Genomic DNA, 14,998 nt, shown 5'->3' with positions numbered 1-14,998 from the left:
AACCTGTGACTGTGATCCTAACTACTGCTTGCTGGAACAAGCATGCTTTTTAAACTTCAACTCTCACAGTAAAGCAGAGATTTTCAAGTATTTGGTAGTGAACATTAACAACGTTTTGAAATTAGGTTTTATCCAGGTAAGACAAACATCTAAGATGCAAAGCTAATGAGACCTTTCTTTTCTCCGTAATTACTCACGTTAGGCCTGATAGGTCAAGGCTGCAGAAAACTCTCAAATTCCTTTGAAAAGCAGTATTAATAACTTCCTGTCAAGCCTAAAGCACCTACTCTGCATGAGGCATGTTTTCTGTCCTTCCAACTAGTTTTTGTTCAAAAGCAGCTTTAGAGAACTAATATGTCAGTAGTCTTTGTTGAAGAGAGCAAGAAAACTGTAGACAATTCAGTAACTTGAGAACTTGAGGAAAATAAGCCCACCAAGCTTTGATTGGTTTTCTTGAGGAAAGAGACAAGTAAAAAAAAAAAAAAAAAAAAAAAATGAAAGGTCTGGAAAAGCCGGTGCCTCCTATTACACAGTTCAGGAAGAATGATTTATACTTAGAATACTTAGAATATTTCAGGTACCCCTGCCTTTTAAGCATCTGAAGTCCTCTCCCCTCTCTCTGCAGACAGAGCACACTCCTCCTTATGACGTGGTACCTTCTATGCGACCAGTGGTCTTGGTGGGCCCCTCTCTGAAGGGGTATGAGGTAGGTGGCTGCCCTGGGGGGCACACTGCACTTGACCTTCACAAGCTGAACTGCTTTGTGAGTCCACCTCCTTGAATTTAGAGCTTAAAGAGCTTGCAACAGAGAAGCACATTGTTTTCCAAGCTGTGGTATAGATTGCTTCCTGTTCTGTTCTGTTTTTATGGCCGTTGCTTGGGTGCTTTTGCTAGCTTCAGTTTCTTGTGTGGGGAAACAGTATCAGATGGAGAGCTCCTGAAACCACCTGCGATGTCATGTGTTGTCACTAAAACATCAGGACAAATTTGGGGAGCTTTGCCTTTTTTAATTGTCATTGTATCAGATGTCGGCAACGGGAAAATGTGGCAATCTCACACATGCTGCGCTTTCCAAGTGGGAAGCCTAGGTCTTTAAACGGTCTTGGGAATAAAACTGTTTTGTCGTAATTAGGAACATTTTTGTTGTATCTTAATTTATTGCTTGCTCAATTGCAGGTCACAGATATGATGCAAAAAGCGTTGTTTGATTTTTTAAAACACAGATTTGAAGGGCGGTGAGTATTTCAGAATCCTGGATTTTGTGGATTTCTCCTTGAGGATGACAAAACCCCGGGTAGGACAAGGCATGCATGAGCACAAGAGAAAACTGCCCTCTGAAGTCTATATGGCGACGGGCAGTGAGTTTCATCCAGTTCGGCTGGATTCAGTAAATATCTGTCATACTTGCTCAGCACAACCTCAACCCCGGATAAGCTAGCTCTCTGTTCCTGCACCTGTGTCTGAAAGCTGAACTTGGCCACATCCCTGTTGACCTGTATCTCCCTAAATTCATGATCAGCTGGCTCTTAAGCCTGCCCAGAAATAATACTCAAGACCCCTCTTCTATTCACATTTCTCCTCTTCAAGACGTCTGCACCGTCTCCCTCCCTCGCCAAGCCCCCAAGCCCCTTTTCATCTCCCTCCCCAGTGAACTTGCTTCCTCTTTGACTGAGACAATAGAGGCAGTCGGAGGAGAACTTCTGAGAGTCCCCACCACCACACTGAGCCCGACTTGCGTGTTTGCCTGAGTGCTCTGCTTCTTTCCTTTCACCGTGCTCCTGGCAGTGGCCAGCCCACCCACTTGGGCACCGGGTCCCATTCCCCATCCCAGCATGGCTCTAGGTCCTTCTTTCTTTCTCCTCATCACGACTTCGCGTTCTAATGGAAACTCCATCCGCATCTAAAATTGTCGTTATTTCTCCCTTTGATGGAAGTTTGAACCATATTCGCCTCCAGCTGTCCCATTTTTCTCCTTTTGTTTACAGCAAAGCTCCTTCAACCCGTAGTACGTCCTTGTTCTCTCATACTGAAACGTCCTCCGGGTGTGCGTCCGTCACGCAACCAAAACTAGTCATGTCCGATCATCAGTGACCTTGACATTGCTAAATCCAGGGGGTGAAGCCTCAGTCCTTCTCTTAATTGACATGTTGGATTGCTTCATTCTCTTTTAAATGCTTTATGTGCTGGCTCTCGGCAAGCACGCTTTCCTGGTTTTTCTTTTGTCTCACTTTGTCTCCTTTTTCTCCTTGGCTGGTTCTTCCTCATCGACTAGACATCTTGGAGCGCCCAGGGCTAAGTCCTTTGGTCTTCTCTCTTCTAGTTACGTTCATTCCGTGAGTGATTTCATTTGATGTTTGACTTGTAAATAGCATTCCTTCGCCGGTCTGTCCCTGAATTCCAGATCCATATATCCAACTGCCTATTCAGTATCACCACTGAGATGTCAGATGGACTTCTCAGACTGAACCTCCCAGCTTCGCCCCAAACCTGCTCCTCTGCCATGCCTCACGTACACCTCCTTCGTCTTTCAGACCTAAGACCCATCCACCCCAAATCACTGAATCATTCTTGACTATTCTGTTTCTCTTATATCGCACATCCAAATGCCATTGACTGTATCTTCAAAATATATCAAGAACGACTTATCACACACATGTCTCTGCTATCCTTTTGGCCGAAGACACCGGTACTTCTTCCCTGGATTATCATCGGAAATAGCCTCCTAACTTGTATCTTTGTTTCTGTCCTTGCTTCCTTGATGTCTCTTCTCAATTCAGCAGCCTGGGCAGTTCTGTTGAACTGTGAGTGGATCTCATCCCTGCTTTGTTCAGATCCATCCAGTGACTTCTCTTTTGACTCGGCATAAAAATCAAAGTCCCTATAGTGGCTTTTAAGACCCTCTCTAGTCTGACCATCCACACTCCTACCCCCCACTCCTTACTTTTGACTTCATCTCTTAGACTCTCCCAGTTGCTCATTCTGCTCCTGCCACACTGACTTCCTTGTGGTTCCATGAGTGTTCCAGACAGCCAGATACATGCCCACCTCAGGGCCTTTGCACTTGCAGTTCCCTGTGCTAGGAAGACATTTCCCTCAGAGACTGTCCTTGGTGTATGTGTGCACAGACACACATTCTCTTCTCTCTCTCTCTCTCTCCCCTTTCCTTGACTCTTTATTTCCGTAACTCTTCTATATATTTTATTTATTAATTTTGTCTGTTGTCATTCTCCCACAGTTAGAACAAAAACTCCATGAGGGCAGGTGTTTTTGCTTTTGTTTCTGTTTCTCTTCAATCTGCTGTGTGAACTGTTGCGTTCTCAATGCCTGGAACTGTGCTCATTGTGAACAGGACGTGGGTGAGTGTTGAATGACTCCAGTGTATGCCCTGCTAAAGAAATGCAGAGATGGGGAAGCCACTCACAGTCTTTGTGGACCTCAGGAGTCGACCATAAATGGAAACCTTGAGCAGTAAACTACAAAGTAAAGCAACAGACAGGCAGCTCAGCACCTGCGTGTCCGAGGTACACATGGCGTAAAGGGAGGAAGGACTGACACTGACAGGAATGTCAACGTCTAGGAAAGGTTTTTAAATGGCAGCTAAGATGTCACCGACTTGACTTAGAAAGGCTGGTCTGGTGGAGGGGGTTAGGTGGGTGAAGGAATCAGGGTGTGACACAGCGTCATGTGGAGGGCAAGCTCCTTAGGGGTCTTCAAGTCAAGTCTCTAGACAAGGAGCAGCTGGTGACAGAGCTAGTGTGCCCTGTGAATCGGCTTGGACGTAACCCCTTTCCTCCCTTCCCCTTCCCCCCTCAGCTTGCTTCAACAGATTTTACTGAGCATGCTCTGTGTGCCGGGCATTGTGAGGAACAAAGTCAGACAAGGGCCTTGGCTTCATGGAGCTTATTTCTAGGTAATTGGAAGGAAGCCTTAAGTCAAACAATCCAGGGACACTGTGGTCAAAGTTAAGCCAGTTCCTGAAGCATCAAAGCTATGAAAGGAGTCTGAAAGGGAAACTTCGAAATTTAAGCAAAGAGTAGATTATAGGGGACCTGGGAGCATACAGGGCGAGTTCATATTTCTGTATTTTTTAAGATTATATGTATTTATTAGAGAGAGAGTGCACACGAGCAGGTGGAGTAGCAGGGAGAGGGAGAAGCAGGCTTCCCGCCGAGCAGGGAGCCCGATGCGGGGCTCGATCCCAGGACCCCGAGATCACGACCTGAGCCGAAGGCGGACGCTTAAGTGACTGAGCCACCCGGGCGCCCCTATATTTCTGTATTTTTAACAAGACAGATCTGGTGCCTCTACATCCCTGTCCTTCTCACATCCTAACAATACAAGTACAACAGATAGTATGTGTGGGTTTCAGATTCTTTTGAATTTCTTAGTATACTGCTTTCTTCCTTGACCACACCTGCTCCTACAGCCGTTTGTAATTTATATCGACTTTCAGCAGGGAGGCAAGGACACACAGGGAAACCGACAGCAGGACAAGCAAAGGGCTGAAAGAGACAGAAAAGGAAAGCAGAAACTATGTTCCCAGGTGTAAAAAAGACTTTATAATCAAGTTCCATATAATCACACGTTCCTAATTTGATTTTTTTTTCCCCATAACTTTATGAAGTATTTTTTAGTTTGGGCCAGGAAAACACAGCGTTTGGCTTGGTCCAAGGCTGTCTGGCACTGGCCAAGTGAAGAAGGCATACCCCTGATTAGGCTCATTTACTGTTTAGTTCTTTATGCTTGGCTCTGTCATTTATCCTAATGTGGGGTTTTCTCCTTGAGCATGCACATCCAGAAAATTGCTAGACAAAGCACTATGCTTTCCCTGACTGAGTTAACCCACTGCCCTTTCCAAAATACCAAAGATGGAGAAATGAGATGGCACTTCCTTACTGTTTAAACCTAGTAAGTTCTGAATTTGGAAGACAGATTCCAGCCATAGGGCATATCTTGGACCCATGTTCTAAAGTATTAGCCTGTCCAGACTGATTTCAATTAAGAAACAAATGAACAAAATATCTGAATGTTGTCAGTCTGCTCTTTCTGGCCAGAAGTAATTTCCACATGGCTTTGTTAATGCACCTGCCTTGGCTCATTTGACTCATAGAGCTCAAGTTCAACACTCTAGGCTTGAGGTCACCAAATAAAGATCCTCAAAGGAACTAATAGGGTCCATAAGATACACTTACAAAAATCCATGCAAAAAATTTTTTAACCCATGGCAAGACACCCAGAGTACCTGAATCGTTAAATGTCTTTGGTTTTGGCAGCAGTAGGGGGAGGGAACTGAGCAAAAGTATCAGGTACTTCCAAATACATGTAATTTTAAAAGGGAAAAATGAATCGGTCCTTCATTTCCTATTGAATAAATTACATTTATTTAAAAAAATTGGAACCCCCAGGGGAAGAAAATATGAAATATGAAAGGAAGTATTGGTGATGAAAAGATTCTTGATAGGAATTCTTTTCTGTTCTTAAACCTAGTTAACTTGATTTGTTGAAGCCCTGGGGAGTTGTCAGAATCGTGATCCTGACTGTTAAATAGCGTAAGTATGTCAGGTCAAAGAATAGATGATAATTCATTATCTTCTTTCTGTTGTGTGCAATAGAGTAGCCCATTTACAATCAGATCCATCCTAACCAACTCTATCATGTAAACAAAGCAATCTTTGGATTCACCATGTAGGACATTGACAGGTAAATTAACAAGGAAATTGAGGACAAGAAGGAAAGCTACCACCAGTAATAAATGTGGTTTTCCTCCCCCAGTGACTTTGAAAAATGTCGGCTGTCAGCAGTGAAGTGTCTGGAATGGGAATGGAATTGTAGGGATGTGTACACTGTCGAATCTTCTGCGAGGGGATCTTTTTGGAAATCAGTAATCCTGGGCAACACTGCATCACTTCATTTTGTGTAGATAATTTGCTTGGATGTGAGACAACTTCTTCTAAACTGGTGGTTTATCTAGCCTGGCTGCACATTAGAATCATCTGCAGCACTTTAAAAATAAAACACCAACCCAACAACAAGGGCTTGTGTTCCACCTGTGACCAAGTGAGGCCAAATCTCTAAGGTAGGATCTTCTGTAACTGTAAAAGCTTATATGGCAATCTTGGTATCTACCATGAGGGTTAAGAACCACTACTCTAAACTGAATTGTCCCCAGAATCTTGCCCTTAGGATTTTCAAGGTCTCCTTTTTGGCAGAACCCCAAGTAGTGACAATTCCCAAAGCACAACTGTAGGAGTTGAAATAGAATAGTGACCCAACTTAATAGCCTACAGAGCTAACCACAGAAGCAGGTCAGTGGATTCTCAGCTGAGCAGTGGCATGGGCAGAAAGGTCCAAGCATGTGAGAGGAGGAGGATGTATTACTACAGAAAATCTTGTCCTGCTGCTGAATCAGTTCCCCACAGGCTGACTGGGTGGCGCCGCTGTCTCGTCTCTCTGGTCACCATTGTATCCCCAGGGGGGTGCCCGTCACAGAAAAGCTTGCTTCCCAGTGAGAGTGGAGGGTCATCTGCAGTACCTGGGCCCCACGGAGCTGGACTAGAATAATGCCGAGCGCTTCAGGGGCTCCCTCTTCCCTCTGCCTGGAACACCCTGCCCACAGAACCCATATGGCTCATTCCCTCACGTCCTTCATGCTTCTGACCAGAGGTCAGCTTTTCTGAAAGGTCTTCCCTGAACACCAAAGAGGTACCCTCCACCACACTCGCATCTGTGTCCTCATTACCCTACATAATTTTTTAATGGGATTTATTACCCCCTGACATCAGACATCTGTCTGTCTGCTTCCTTCCACTCTCCCTCTCCCCCACAAGAATTCGAGTTCCATAATAGCACCCCAATGATTGGCACTTAGTAGGCACTTGATAAATCTGTGTTGAATGAATGACTCTCTCCATGGTCGTACACATGCTCCCTGTGAAGGAAATACTGTTACCTCCTTTATAGCTGGAGCTTCCTAGATTCTACCACCCTACCTACTAGACCCACCCCCAGGGAAATAAAAACAGTTTTTAAAAAGATTTATTTATTTATTTTAGAGGGGAGGGTGGGGAGCAGAGGGAGAGGAAGAGAAACCCAAGCAGTCTCCATGCAGAGCACAGAGCCGAACATGGGGCTTGATCTCAGGACCCCTGAGATGTCGACCTGAGACGAAACCAAGAGTCGGGTGCTTAACTGACTGAGCCCCCCAGATGCCCCTAAATAAAAACATCTTAATTACAAGCATTGGGTGTTTCACCTATAGCCCGATTTCACTTGTGAGTGCATTTTTGAAATAATAAACCAGGTTTAAATCTTTGTCTTAGTGTCTCTTTTCTGGTTATTGTTTTTAACATGTTAAATAAAATTTTCATCGAAGTCCGAAAAGCTCAAAAATCATATGCTTATTTTTTAAATGCAGCAACCCCACTAGCAATAAGATAAGACATGGAAACGTACAACAATGTGGATGGATCTCAAATCCATTATGAAAAGAGACAAGCTCCATTCAAAAGGCTGCACTAATATTCTGGAAAAGGGAAAGCTTTAGGGACAAAAAGCAGCTCTGGGGGGTGCCAGGGGTAGGGAAGAGGGGAGGCAGTCCCCCAACAAAGGGGACAGCACAAGGGGATTTGGGGCGGGGGGATCGAACTATTTTCTTTCATGACTGTGGTTACAGGTAGAGAATTCTATGAATTGGTCCAAGTTCATGGAGAACTACACCCCAGAGAGAATGAATTCTAAGGTATATAGATAAACACAAATTTCTTTGCAAAAGCCAGGGTCCTTTCCCACACGTTACCAAATGCCCTGCTCTTCAGATGGTAAGCACTCTGTTAGCTCTATCTTTTGGTTATTTACTGCTTGCGTCTAAATAACGTGCAATCTCGATTTGCTACTTGAGTTTTCAGCGTTAGGCGTTATCTGTTGCCTTCCTACGTTGCAGAATATGTAGCTCTCATGCATATGCTCTTCCTGTCTCTCCCATCCTGCACCCATCTCCGCCTTCAGTCTCCCAACAGTTAAATCCTAATTTCAGCTGGCTCCGTTTCTTAGGATGTATTGTGACTCTGTGGATAATATTCAAATGAGCCATACTCTACGCCATAATGACTTTGTCCTCTGTGTTTTCTGTGAGATAAGTAATTTTACTTTTTGTTTTTTGTTTTTTTGCTTTAATAATTGTTTATTGTTATGTTAATCACCATACATTACATCATTAGTTTTTGATGTAGTGTTCCATGATTCATTGTTTGTGCATAACACCCAGTGCTCCATGCAGTACGTGCCCTCTTTAATACCCATCACCAAGTAATTTTACTTTTTACGCTCGCTTAACTTCCTCTGTGTTTGGCATTAATTCAGCCCTGAACGCCCCAGCTGTCTGAACCTCCTCACGGTAATAGCGAAATGCACCCTGTCGTCACTCAGCGTTGTCTTCTTGAAACCCCGGGAGCCTTCTGGCCATCTCTAGTCTGGATGGTTTCTCTCTTTGATGGGTGCACATTTGTCATTCCGGGACATCCTTCACCATTATTCTTGGGATTCCTTTCACCTTCCTCTTGGGTCGGAGCCCCTTTTCCTTAGATCCGTTGATCTACGGTTTTACTCTGCCATTTCAGTTTAGCAGCATCCTCCAATAGTTTCCCTATAAAAGTACATAACTTTTTGAGGCCCTGAATGTCTAAAAGTGTCTTTCATCAACCCTCCCATTTCATTGAGAGTTAAAATGGCTAGAGAATTCTGGCTGAAATAGTTTCCCTTTAGGATTTTGAAAACTCTCTGCCCCATTCTCTTCTGGCTTCCAATGTTGAGAACACTTCTGTTTCTGACCCTCAGTGTGGGACCTGTCTTTCTTCTTTTGTCTTCCGTGTCATGAAATTTCTAAGACTACGTCCTGGTAACAGAACTCTCAACCTCTGTGCTGGACCTTGTCGATTCAGAAAATCAAGACTCTTAATTCTGGATTTTTTTTTTTTTTTAAGTTTCTCTGCTTTCTTTACTCTTTTTTTCTGGAGTTCTTGTTATTTGGAAGTTGAAACTCGTGGGTGGTTCTTTCATTTGTATAGCTTTTCTTCTGTGTTCTCTCTCTTTGCCTTGTTTGTTTTACCCTTCAGAGTTTCTTACCTATCTACCCTTCAGAGTTTCTTAACCCAGCTCTCTTTTGAATTTTTCTTTCTACTGTCACTTTTAATTGCCAAAAACTCATTCTGACTTTCTAAATAGAAATTTGAGGCGCCTGGGTGGCTCAGATGGTTAAGCATCTGCCTTCGGCTCAGGTCGTGTTCTCCAGGTCCTGGGATCGAGCCCCATGTCCAGCTCCCAGCTCAGCAGGGAGTCTGTTTCTCCCTCTCCCTCTGCCCTTCCCCCGGTTTGTGCTTTCTCTATCTCTCTCTCAAATGAATAAATAAAATCTTTAAAATAAGCAAACAAATAAATATAAATTTGTTACAGTTTCACAGATACAATAATTTCTTAGCTTTCACGTTTGAATACAGCTGATCCTTGAACAACAGGGCTTTGAACTATGTGGCTCCACTTCTAGGAGGATTTTTTTTCAATATGTTGGGAAATTTGGGGGAGGACTGTGACGATCTGGAAAAATTAAGGAAAACTTAGATATAGTTCTAAGAATACAACATATAATACATGTAACATACAGAATATCTGTTAATAGACTGTTTAGGTGATTGGTAAGGCTTCCAGTCAACAGTGGGCTACTAGTAGTTAAGCCAAAAGCTCTATGTGGATTTCTGACAACACAGGATGTCAGTGCCTCTAACCCCCACGTTGTTGCAGGAATCAGCTGTATTGTTCATTTATTGACTTTTCTGTATGGGCTCTCATATAAGAGGTTTTCCTAAGATGCTCAGTGAGCACTGTGGTGCTCCAATTTAAGAATGGGACATCACATGGGGCGCCTGGGTGGCTCAGTTGGTTAAGCGACTGCCTTCGGCTCAGGTCACGATCCTGGAGTCCTGGGATCGAGTCCCCCACACGGGCTCCCTGCTCGGCGGGGAGTCTGCTTCTCCCTCTGACCCTCTTCTCTCTCGTGCTCTCTCTGATTCTCTCTCTCTCTCAAATAAATAAATAAAATCTTAAAAAAAAAAAAAAAGAATGGGACATCACATAATCACTTGGAAGTTCCGTGCTCATAGGTGGAGCTTGTCAGCTTTGTGCTTCCCTATAGGACAACCTCACGGGACCATGTCCATAGGAAACCTCCAGTGTTACTGTTTTGGAGTCTTTTTCCCTTTGGCAGTCAGATGTCCCAGGGATAAAGCACTTCCATTTTGACCCCTGGAGGATGGAAGCCTGACTATCAAAATTCTCAGATGGGGAAGAGGCTGGGGGCTCACCATTTAGAATCCTTTCTTTTCCATCTAGTGTCCCTGTTCTCACTCTGCCTGGGGTCTCCTGGTCACAGGCCCTGCATGTCATTGTCTGTGGAGAATAAACCAGCAATCTTCTATCACACAGGGAAAGGAGCATCACCTGGCAACTTCATGTAATAGAGGGGAAGTGGGGGCTCTAACTCTGAAACAGACTTTTCACCAAACCTCCTGTTTTTAGTCTCCCTTTTACCATTGTCTTCAAGGGTATTGTGAGACTTCTATTTTACCCCACGGCTTTTTCTATTACTTGTATATTTGGCTATCTCTGGTCTAAGTCATTTTATTGTTTCCAGCTTCCAGATTGTGGCGCTCTCATTTTTATCATACCTAAAATGACCCCCCTAACTCCTTTCTACCTGACACAATACTGTCTTCTCCACAACAGCCATCTTGAGCTTTAGTTAATTTTACCAGTTAATTTTCTTATTTATTGCGCATCTCTTCCACTAGACTGTTAGCTCTCTGAGGAAAGATCATGTTTGTCTTGTTCTTACTCGTTCTTTGTGCTTATCACAGCACCACACTTCCAGTGCAGGGGCTAAGAAACCAGATTTTCCGGAGTCTGGGTTCAAATCCCTGCTCCACCTTTTAGAAATATATAGCCTTGGATAAATAACCTACTTTGGCTCATTTTCTTCATCAGCAAAAGTGGGATTAGAAGAAGCCTCTCTGCTAGAGTTTTGGGGATAATTCAGGGAGGTAATCCAGCTTACAGTGCTTAGTACTTGGTAAGCAAACGATAAATGCCAAGTAAGGAGGTGCGGGGTAAGCAAAAATGAATGATTCGGTGCCCTAACATCTTTTCATTTGAAAATACTGTTCACTATGTATTTCAAACTTAGGTGAGTTTGGGGAATGTACTTCTACCCCCTTATATTCAATTAATAACCTCAGGGTTTTGGTGTTACTTTTCCCCCAACAGGATATCCATCACAAGGGTCACGGCTGACATCTCGCTCGCCAAGCGCTCAGTGTTAAACAATCCCAGCAAGCATGCAATAATAGAAAGATCCAACACAAGGTCAAGCTTAGGTAAGTGTGTGCAGTAGACTTGGGCTTAGGCTATTTAAACTTTTCTCTCCCGAGGCTGCCAATGAGAAGCTCTAACTAGATGGTAATTCCATGTGTCACAGAGCAGAGGAGAAATGGACCCACATTGTCCGTGGCTAGTGCTACAGTTTTAGTGATTTCATGCTATGGAAAGATTTGTTATGATAGTTTTGAGTTAAATATTCCCCTGGCTGTCAGCATTAATGTTTGGTCGTGGTGTTTTGTTTTGACTAAAGTGAGCTTTGCTGTCTGCACACTAAACATTCCTGAAGAGAGATATTAACTACTCTGTAGCATTATTGTAAGGATTAAACACAGTGTGTTCTCCATCAAGGATGGCTATTATCCAAAGACCCTCAGTAACGGAATTGTATCAGTGATTATGTCATATTCAGGATAGTGTGTGTAAGGGGAGGAGTGGGTGTTGAGATAAAAAATGAAGTCAATTCCTGGCCATTTTTAATTGATACCAGTATTTATTTGTAAAAACAATATAGAGATTTTAGTTAACACGTTTACAGGGTTGTGTTTGGATACTGTATATTAACATGTACTGATTTGTTGAAATGAGACCCTTTGGCAGTTGTTTCTTCTCTGTGGCATGTGCTTGGAGTTTTAGGTTAATCACTGTTACACAGTAACTTACTGGGTTGTTAGGTTTCTGTTATAATTTTTTTGAGGGTTCGAGATCTTTGATCTTGGTTCATTTTTACCCCGTATATGTTAAATATCTAAGTCCTTTGGGAGACTGGTCTTTAACATAAAAGTTTTTCGTTTACTTTGGAGCATATTACATAAATCATAAACTATTAAAATTAAACTTTATCTGTTAGTAATGTGTAGAATTCCTTATAAAACTCAGTTTTGTTCCTCACCTAACAAACCCTCACTGACTACACTTCATTTTGCTTAATTTCTTTTCTTATTCTTATAATCTTTGACTCTTATGAACATTTTTGATGTTCACAGAAATTGTTACAAAATGCTCATTTCATTGATTCACCTCATTAACTGTCAATTGTTTAGACTCGTAGTTACATCAGTGGCATATATTAGATTTGTTTAGATTGCCAAGGCTTTTTGTAACTATCAACTGTATGTTATTTTTAAATGACTGTTCCACTTCATGTACTTTCTTGAGCATATACTAGACACCGAGTGTCATGCGAAAGCCTGGGAATACAAAGATGAATTAGATGAAGGCACTGCCCACAAGGAGCTGGGTGTAGCAATAAGGCAGAGAAGTCAACAACCCACTGAAATATATGGTGGTGAGCGCAGTGTATAAAATTCTATACAGCTAAATAGACATACATACAGGGAGTACAGGAAAACTGGAGAAAGCTGAATAGGACTGGTGGATCACGGTAGTATTGTGGTTGTGATACTGCACGAGAGTTTGGCAAGAGGTTTCCATTGGGGAAAACTGGGTAAAGGGTACAAGGGAGCTCTGTTTTTCTTACAACTGCATGTGAATTTATAATTATCTCAAAGTTTCAACTAAGCAAAGCTCATCACTTACGTTATAGCACCATGGACTTTGGAACCAGGATGACAAACCCGAGCGCATTCAGTTCAGTGGTTTTTTTTTTTTTTAAGATTTATTTATTTATTTATCTGGCAGAGAGAGACACAGCAAGAGAGGGAACACAAGCAGGGGGAGTGGGAGAGGGAGAAGCAGGCCTCCTGCCGAGCAGGGAGCCGGACATGGGGCTCGATCCCAGGACCCCGGGATCATGACCTGAGCCGAAGGCAGACGCCTAACGACTGAGCCACCCAGGCGCCCCCAGTTCAGTGGTTCTTGAAGTATGTTCTCCAAATCAGCAGTGTCAGCATCATGGGACATTAGTTAGGAATGACAGTTCTCAGACTCAAACCTGACTTACTGAATCAGAAACTCTAGAGGTGGGGCCCTATAGTCTGTTTGAACAAGTCCGCCAGGTGATTCTACTGTGTTTGCCAAAATGGGAGGACTACCAACTTCATTCAAGCCCATCACTGTACAGTAAAGACTCTGAGAACCAGGGGCGCCTACATAGCTCAGTCGGTTAAGCATCTGCCTTCAGCTGAGGTCATTATCCCAGGGTCCCAGGATCGAGCCCAGCATCGGGCTCCCTGTTCAGCGGGGAGTCTGCTTCTCCCTCTCCCCCTTCCCCACTCATGTGTGCATTCTCTCTTAAAAAAAGAAAATCTTTTTTTAAAAAAATCTGAGAACCACAGGAAACGAATAGCTCTGTGTAGTTTTATGCTAAGGTATAAAACAGACTGGACCCTCAGGGGTCTTGACTAGCAGTCCAGATTTTTTTTCCATTGAGCAGTGCCATGGGACAGTGATGCTTGATTGCATTTACTTGACCATCTGCCCCCTCTTAGGAAGAATGGAGAGTGAACGGCTGATGATAGAAGGCTATAAAATTAGCCTTGCAGATGAACGTGGAATTTATGTGACTAGTTGTTCTTTTGAATCTAATTTCTTTCCTCCTTTTGATCTCCTACCAGTATAGCTGTCTCGAGAAATTAGTATACTCTTTGTTCCACAACACGGCATTGATGGCCCAGCTCTAGCAATCTCTACCCAAGGGGAGTAGTTCACTTTGTCTACATGTATTTTGGTAGTCAAATTTGTTATTTGACTCATTCTTTCAACAGAATTTGAGTGCAAACTTTGTACCAGGCACTGTATTGTGAGGGAAGGAATAGAACTAATTATGTATTGTTCTCTCGGTTCACTGCCTGTTGGGAACATTTTCAATCCTGTCATTGAAATTCAGAGGGATAATTGTTAATAGAGGTAGGTACAAAGCAGTACAGTTGACCCCTGAATGATGGGGTCATCATTGGGGGTTAGAGGCACCAGCCCCCACATGGAAAATCCAGGTATAACTTTCGACTCCCCAAAAACTGAACTACGAATAGCCTACTGCTGACCCTAAGCCTTACTGATAACATGAACAGTTGATTAGCACATATTTTGTATGTTAGATGTACAATATACTCTATTCTTAGAATAAAGTAAGCTAGAGAAAAAACTGTTACAGAAGTCCTAAAAGAAATGTTGACAGTGCTGTATTGTACTTACTGAAAAGATCTGCATATAAGGGACCCACACAGTTCAAACCCATGTTGCTCAAGGGTCATCTGTACCTGACGTTTATTACTTACAATGGGCCAGACACTGTGATAGATGGTTTGCATGTTGGTTCATTTAATTCTCATTTCCATTATCCAGAAAAGAATACTGAGGCTCTAAGAAGTTAAGTATGTTTCCCAAGGATCACATAGCTCTATGAAGTAATGAAGACTATTTCTGCCCCAAGCCACTTTCGTGCTAGGGAGTTAGGAGCACAGAGCCAGAACTTACTGGGCTTGGGGAAAGGAAAAGGTGCTTAGAGAAGGCTTTAGAGAGTTCCTTTTTGGGGGACAAAGAAGGCACTTGTCAGAATTAGAGTTTTGTGCTTAGTGATGATACAGATGGCACTGCAGTTACCATTCAATAACTGATACTAGAATGATATCATAGTTTTATTAACTGACCACTTAGATTTCCTATAACACAATGA

General features: G+C 43.0%; 1 protein-coding gene across 10 annotated transcripts in view; it reads left to right on the top strand.

The window, feature by feature from the left end:
• CACNB2 (calcium voltage-gated channel auxiliary subunit beta 2) overlaps window positions 1-14,998 on the top strand; it is a 389,518-nt gene that overhangs the window by 364,532 nt on the left and 9,988 nt on the right. For all 10 annotated transcript variants that reach the window (XM_027594126.2, XM_027594129.2, XM_027594134.2 and 7 more), the window contains 3 exons: window positions 626-706; window positions 1,177-1,235; window positions 11,311-11,420. In XM_027594126.2, coding sequence (XP_027449927.1) covers window positions 626-706; window positions 1,177-1,235; window positions 11,311-11,420 — 250 coding nt within the window. The remainder of the gene's footprint in view (window positions 1-625; window positions 707-1,176; window positions 1,236-11,310; window positions 11,421-14,998) is intronic.

Source organism: Zalophus californianus, chromosome 9, assembly GCF_009762305.2.
Source record: "Zalophus californianus isolate mZalCal1 chromosome 9, mZalCal1.pri.v2, whole genome shotgun sequence".
Taxonomy (NCBI): domain Eukaryota; kingdom Metazoa; phylum Chordata; class Mammalia; order Carnivora; family Otariidae; genus Zalophus; species Zalophus californianus.
The sequence above is the reverse complement of the archived record's forward strand: the minus strand, read 5'-3'. Positions and strand labels throughout refer to the sequence as shown.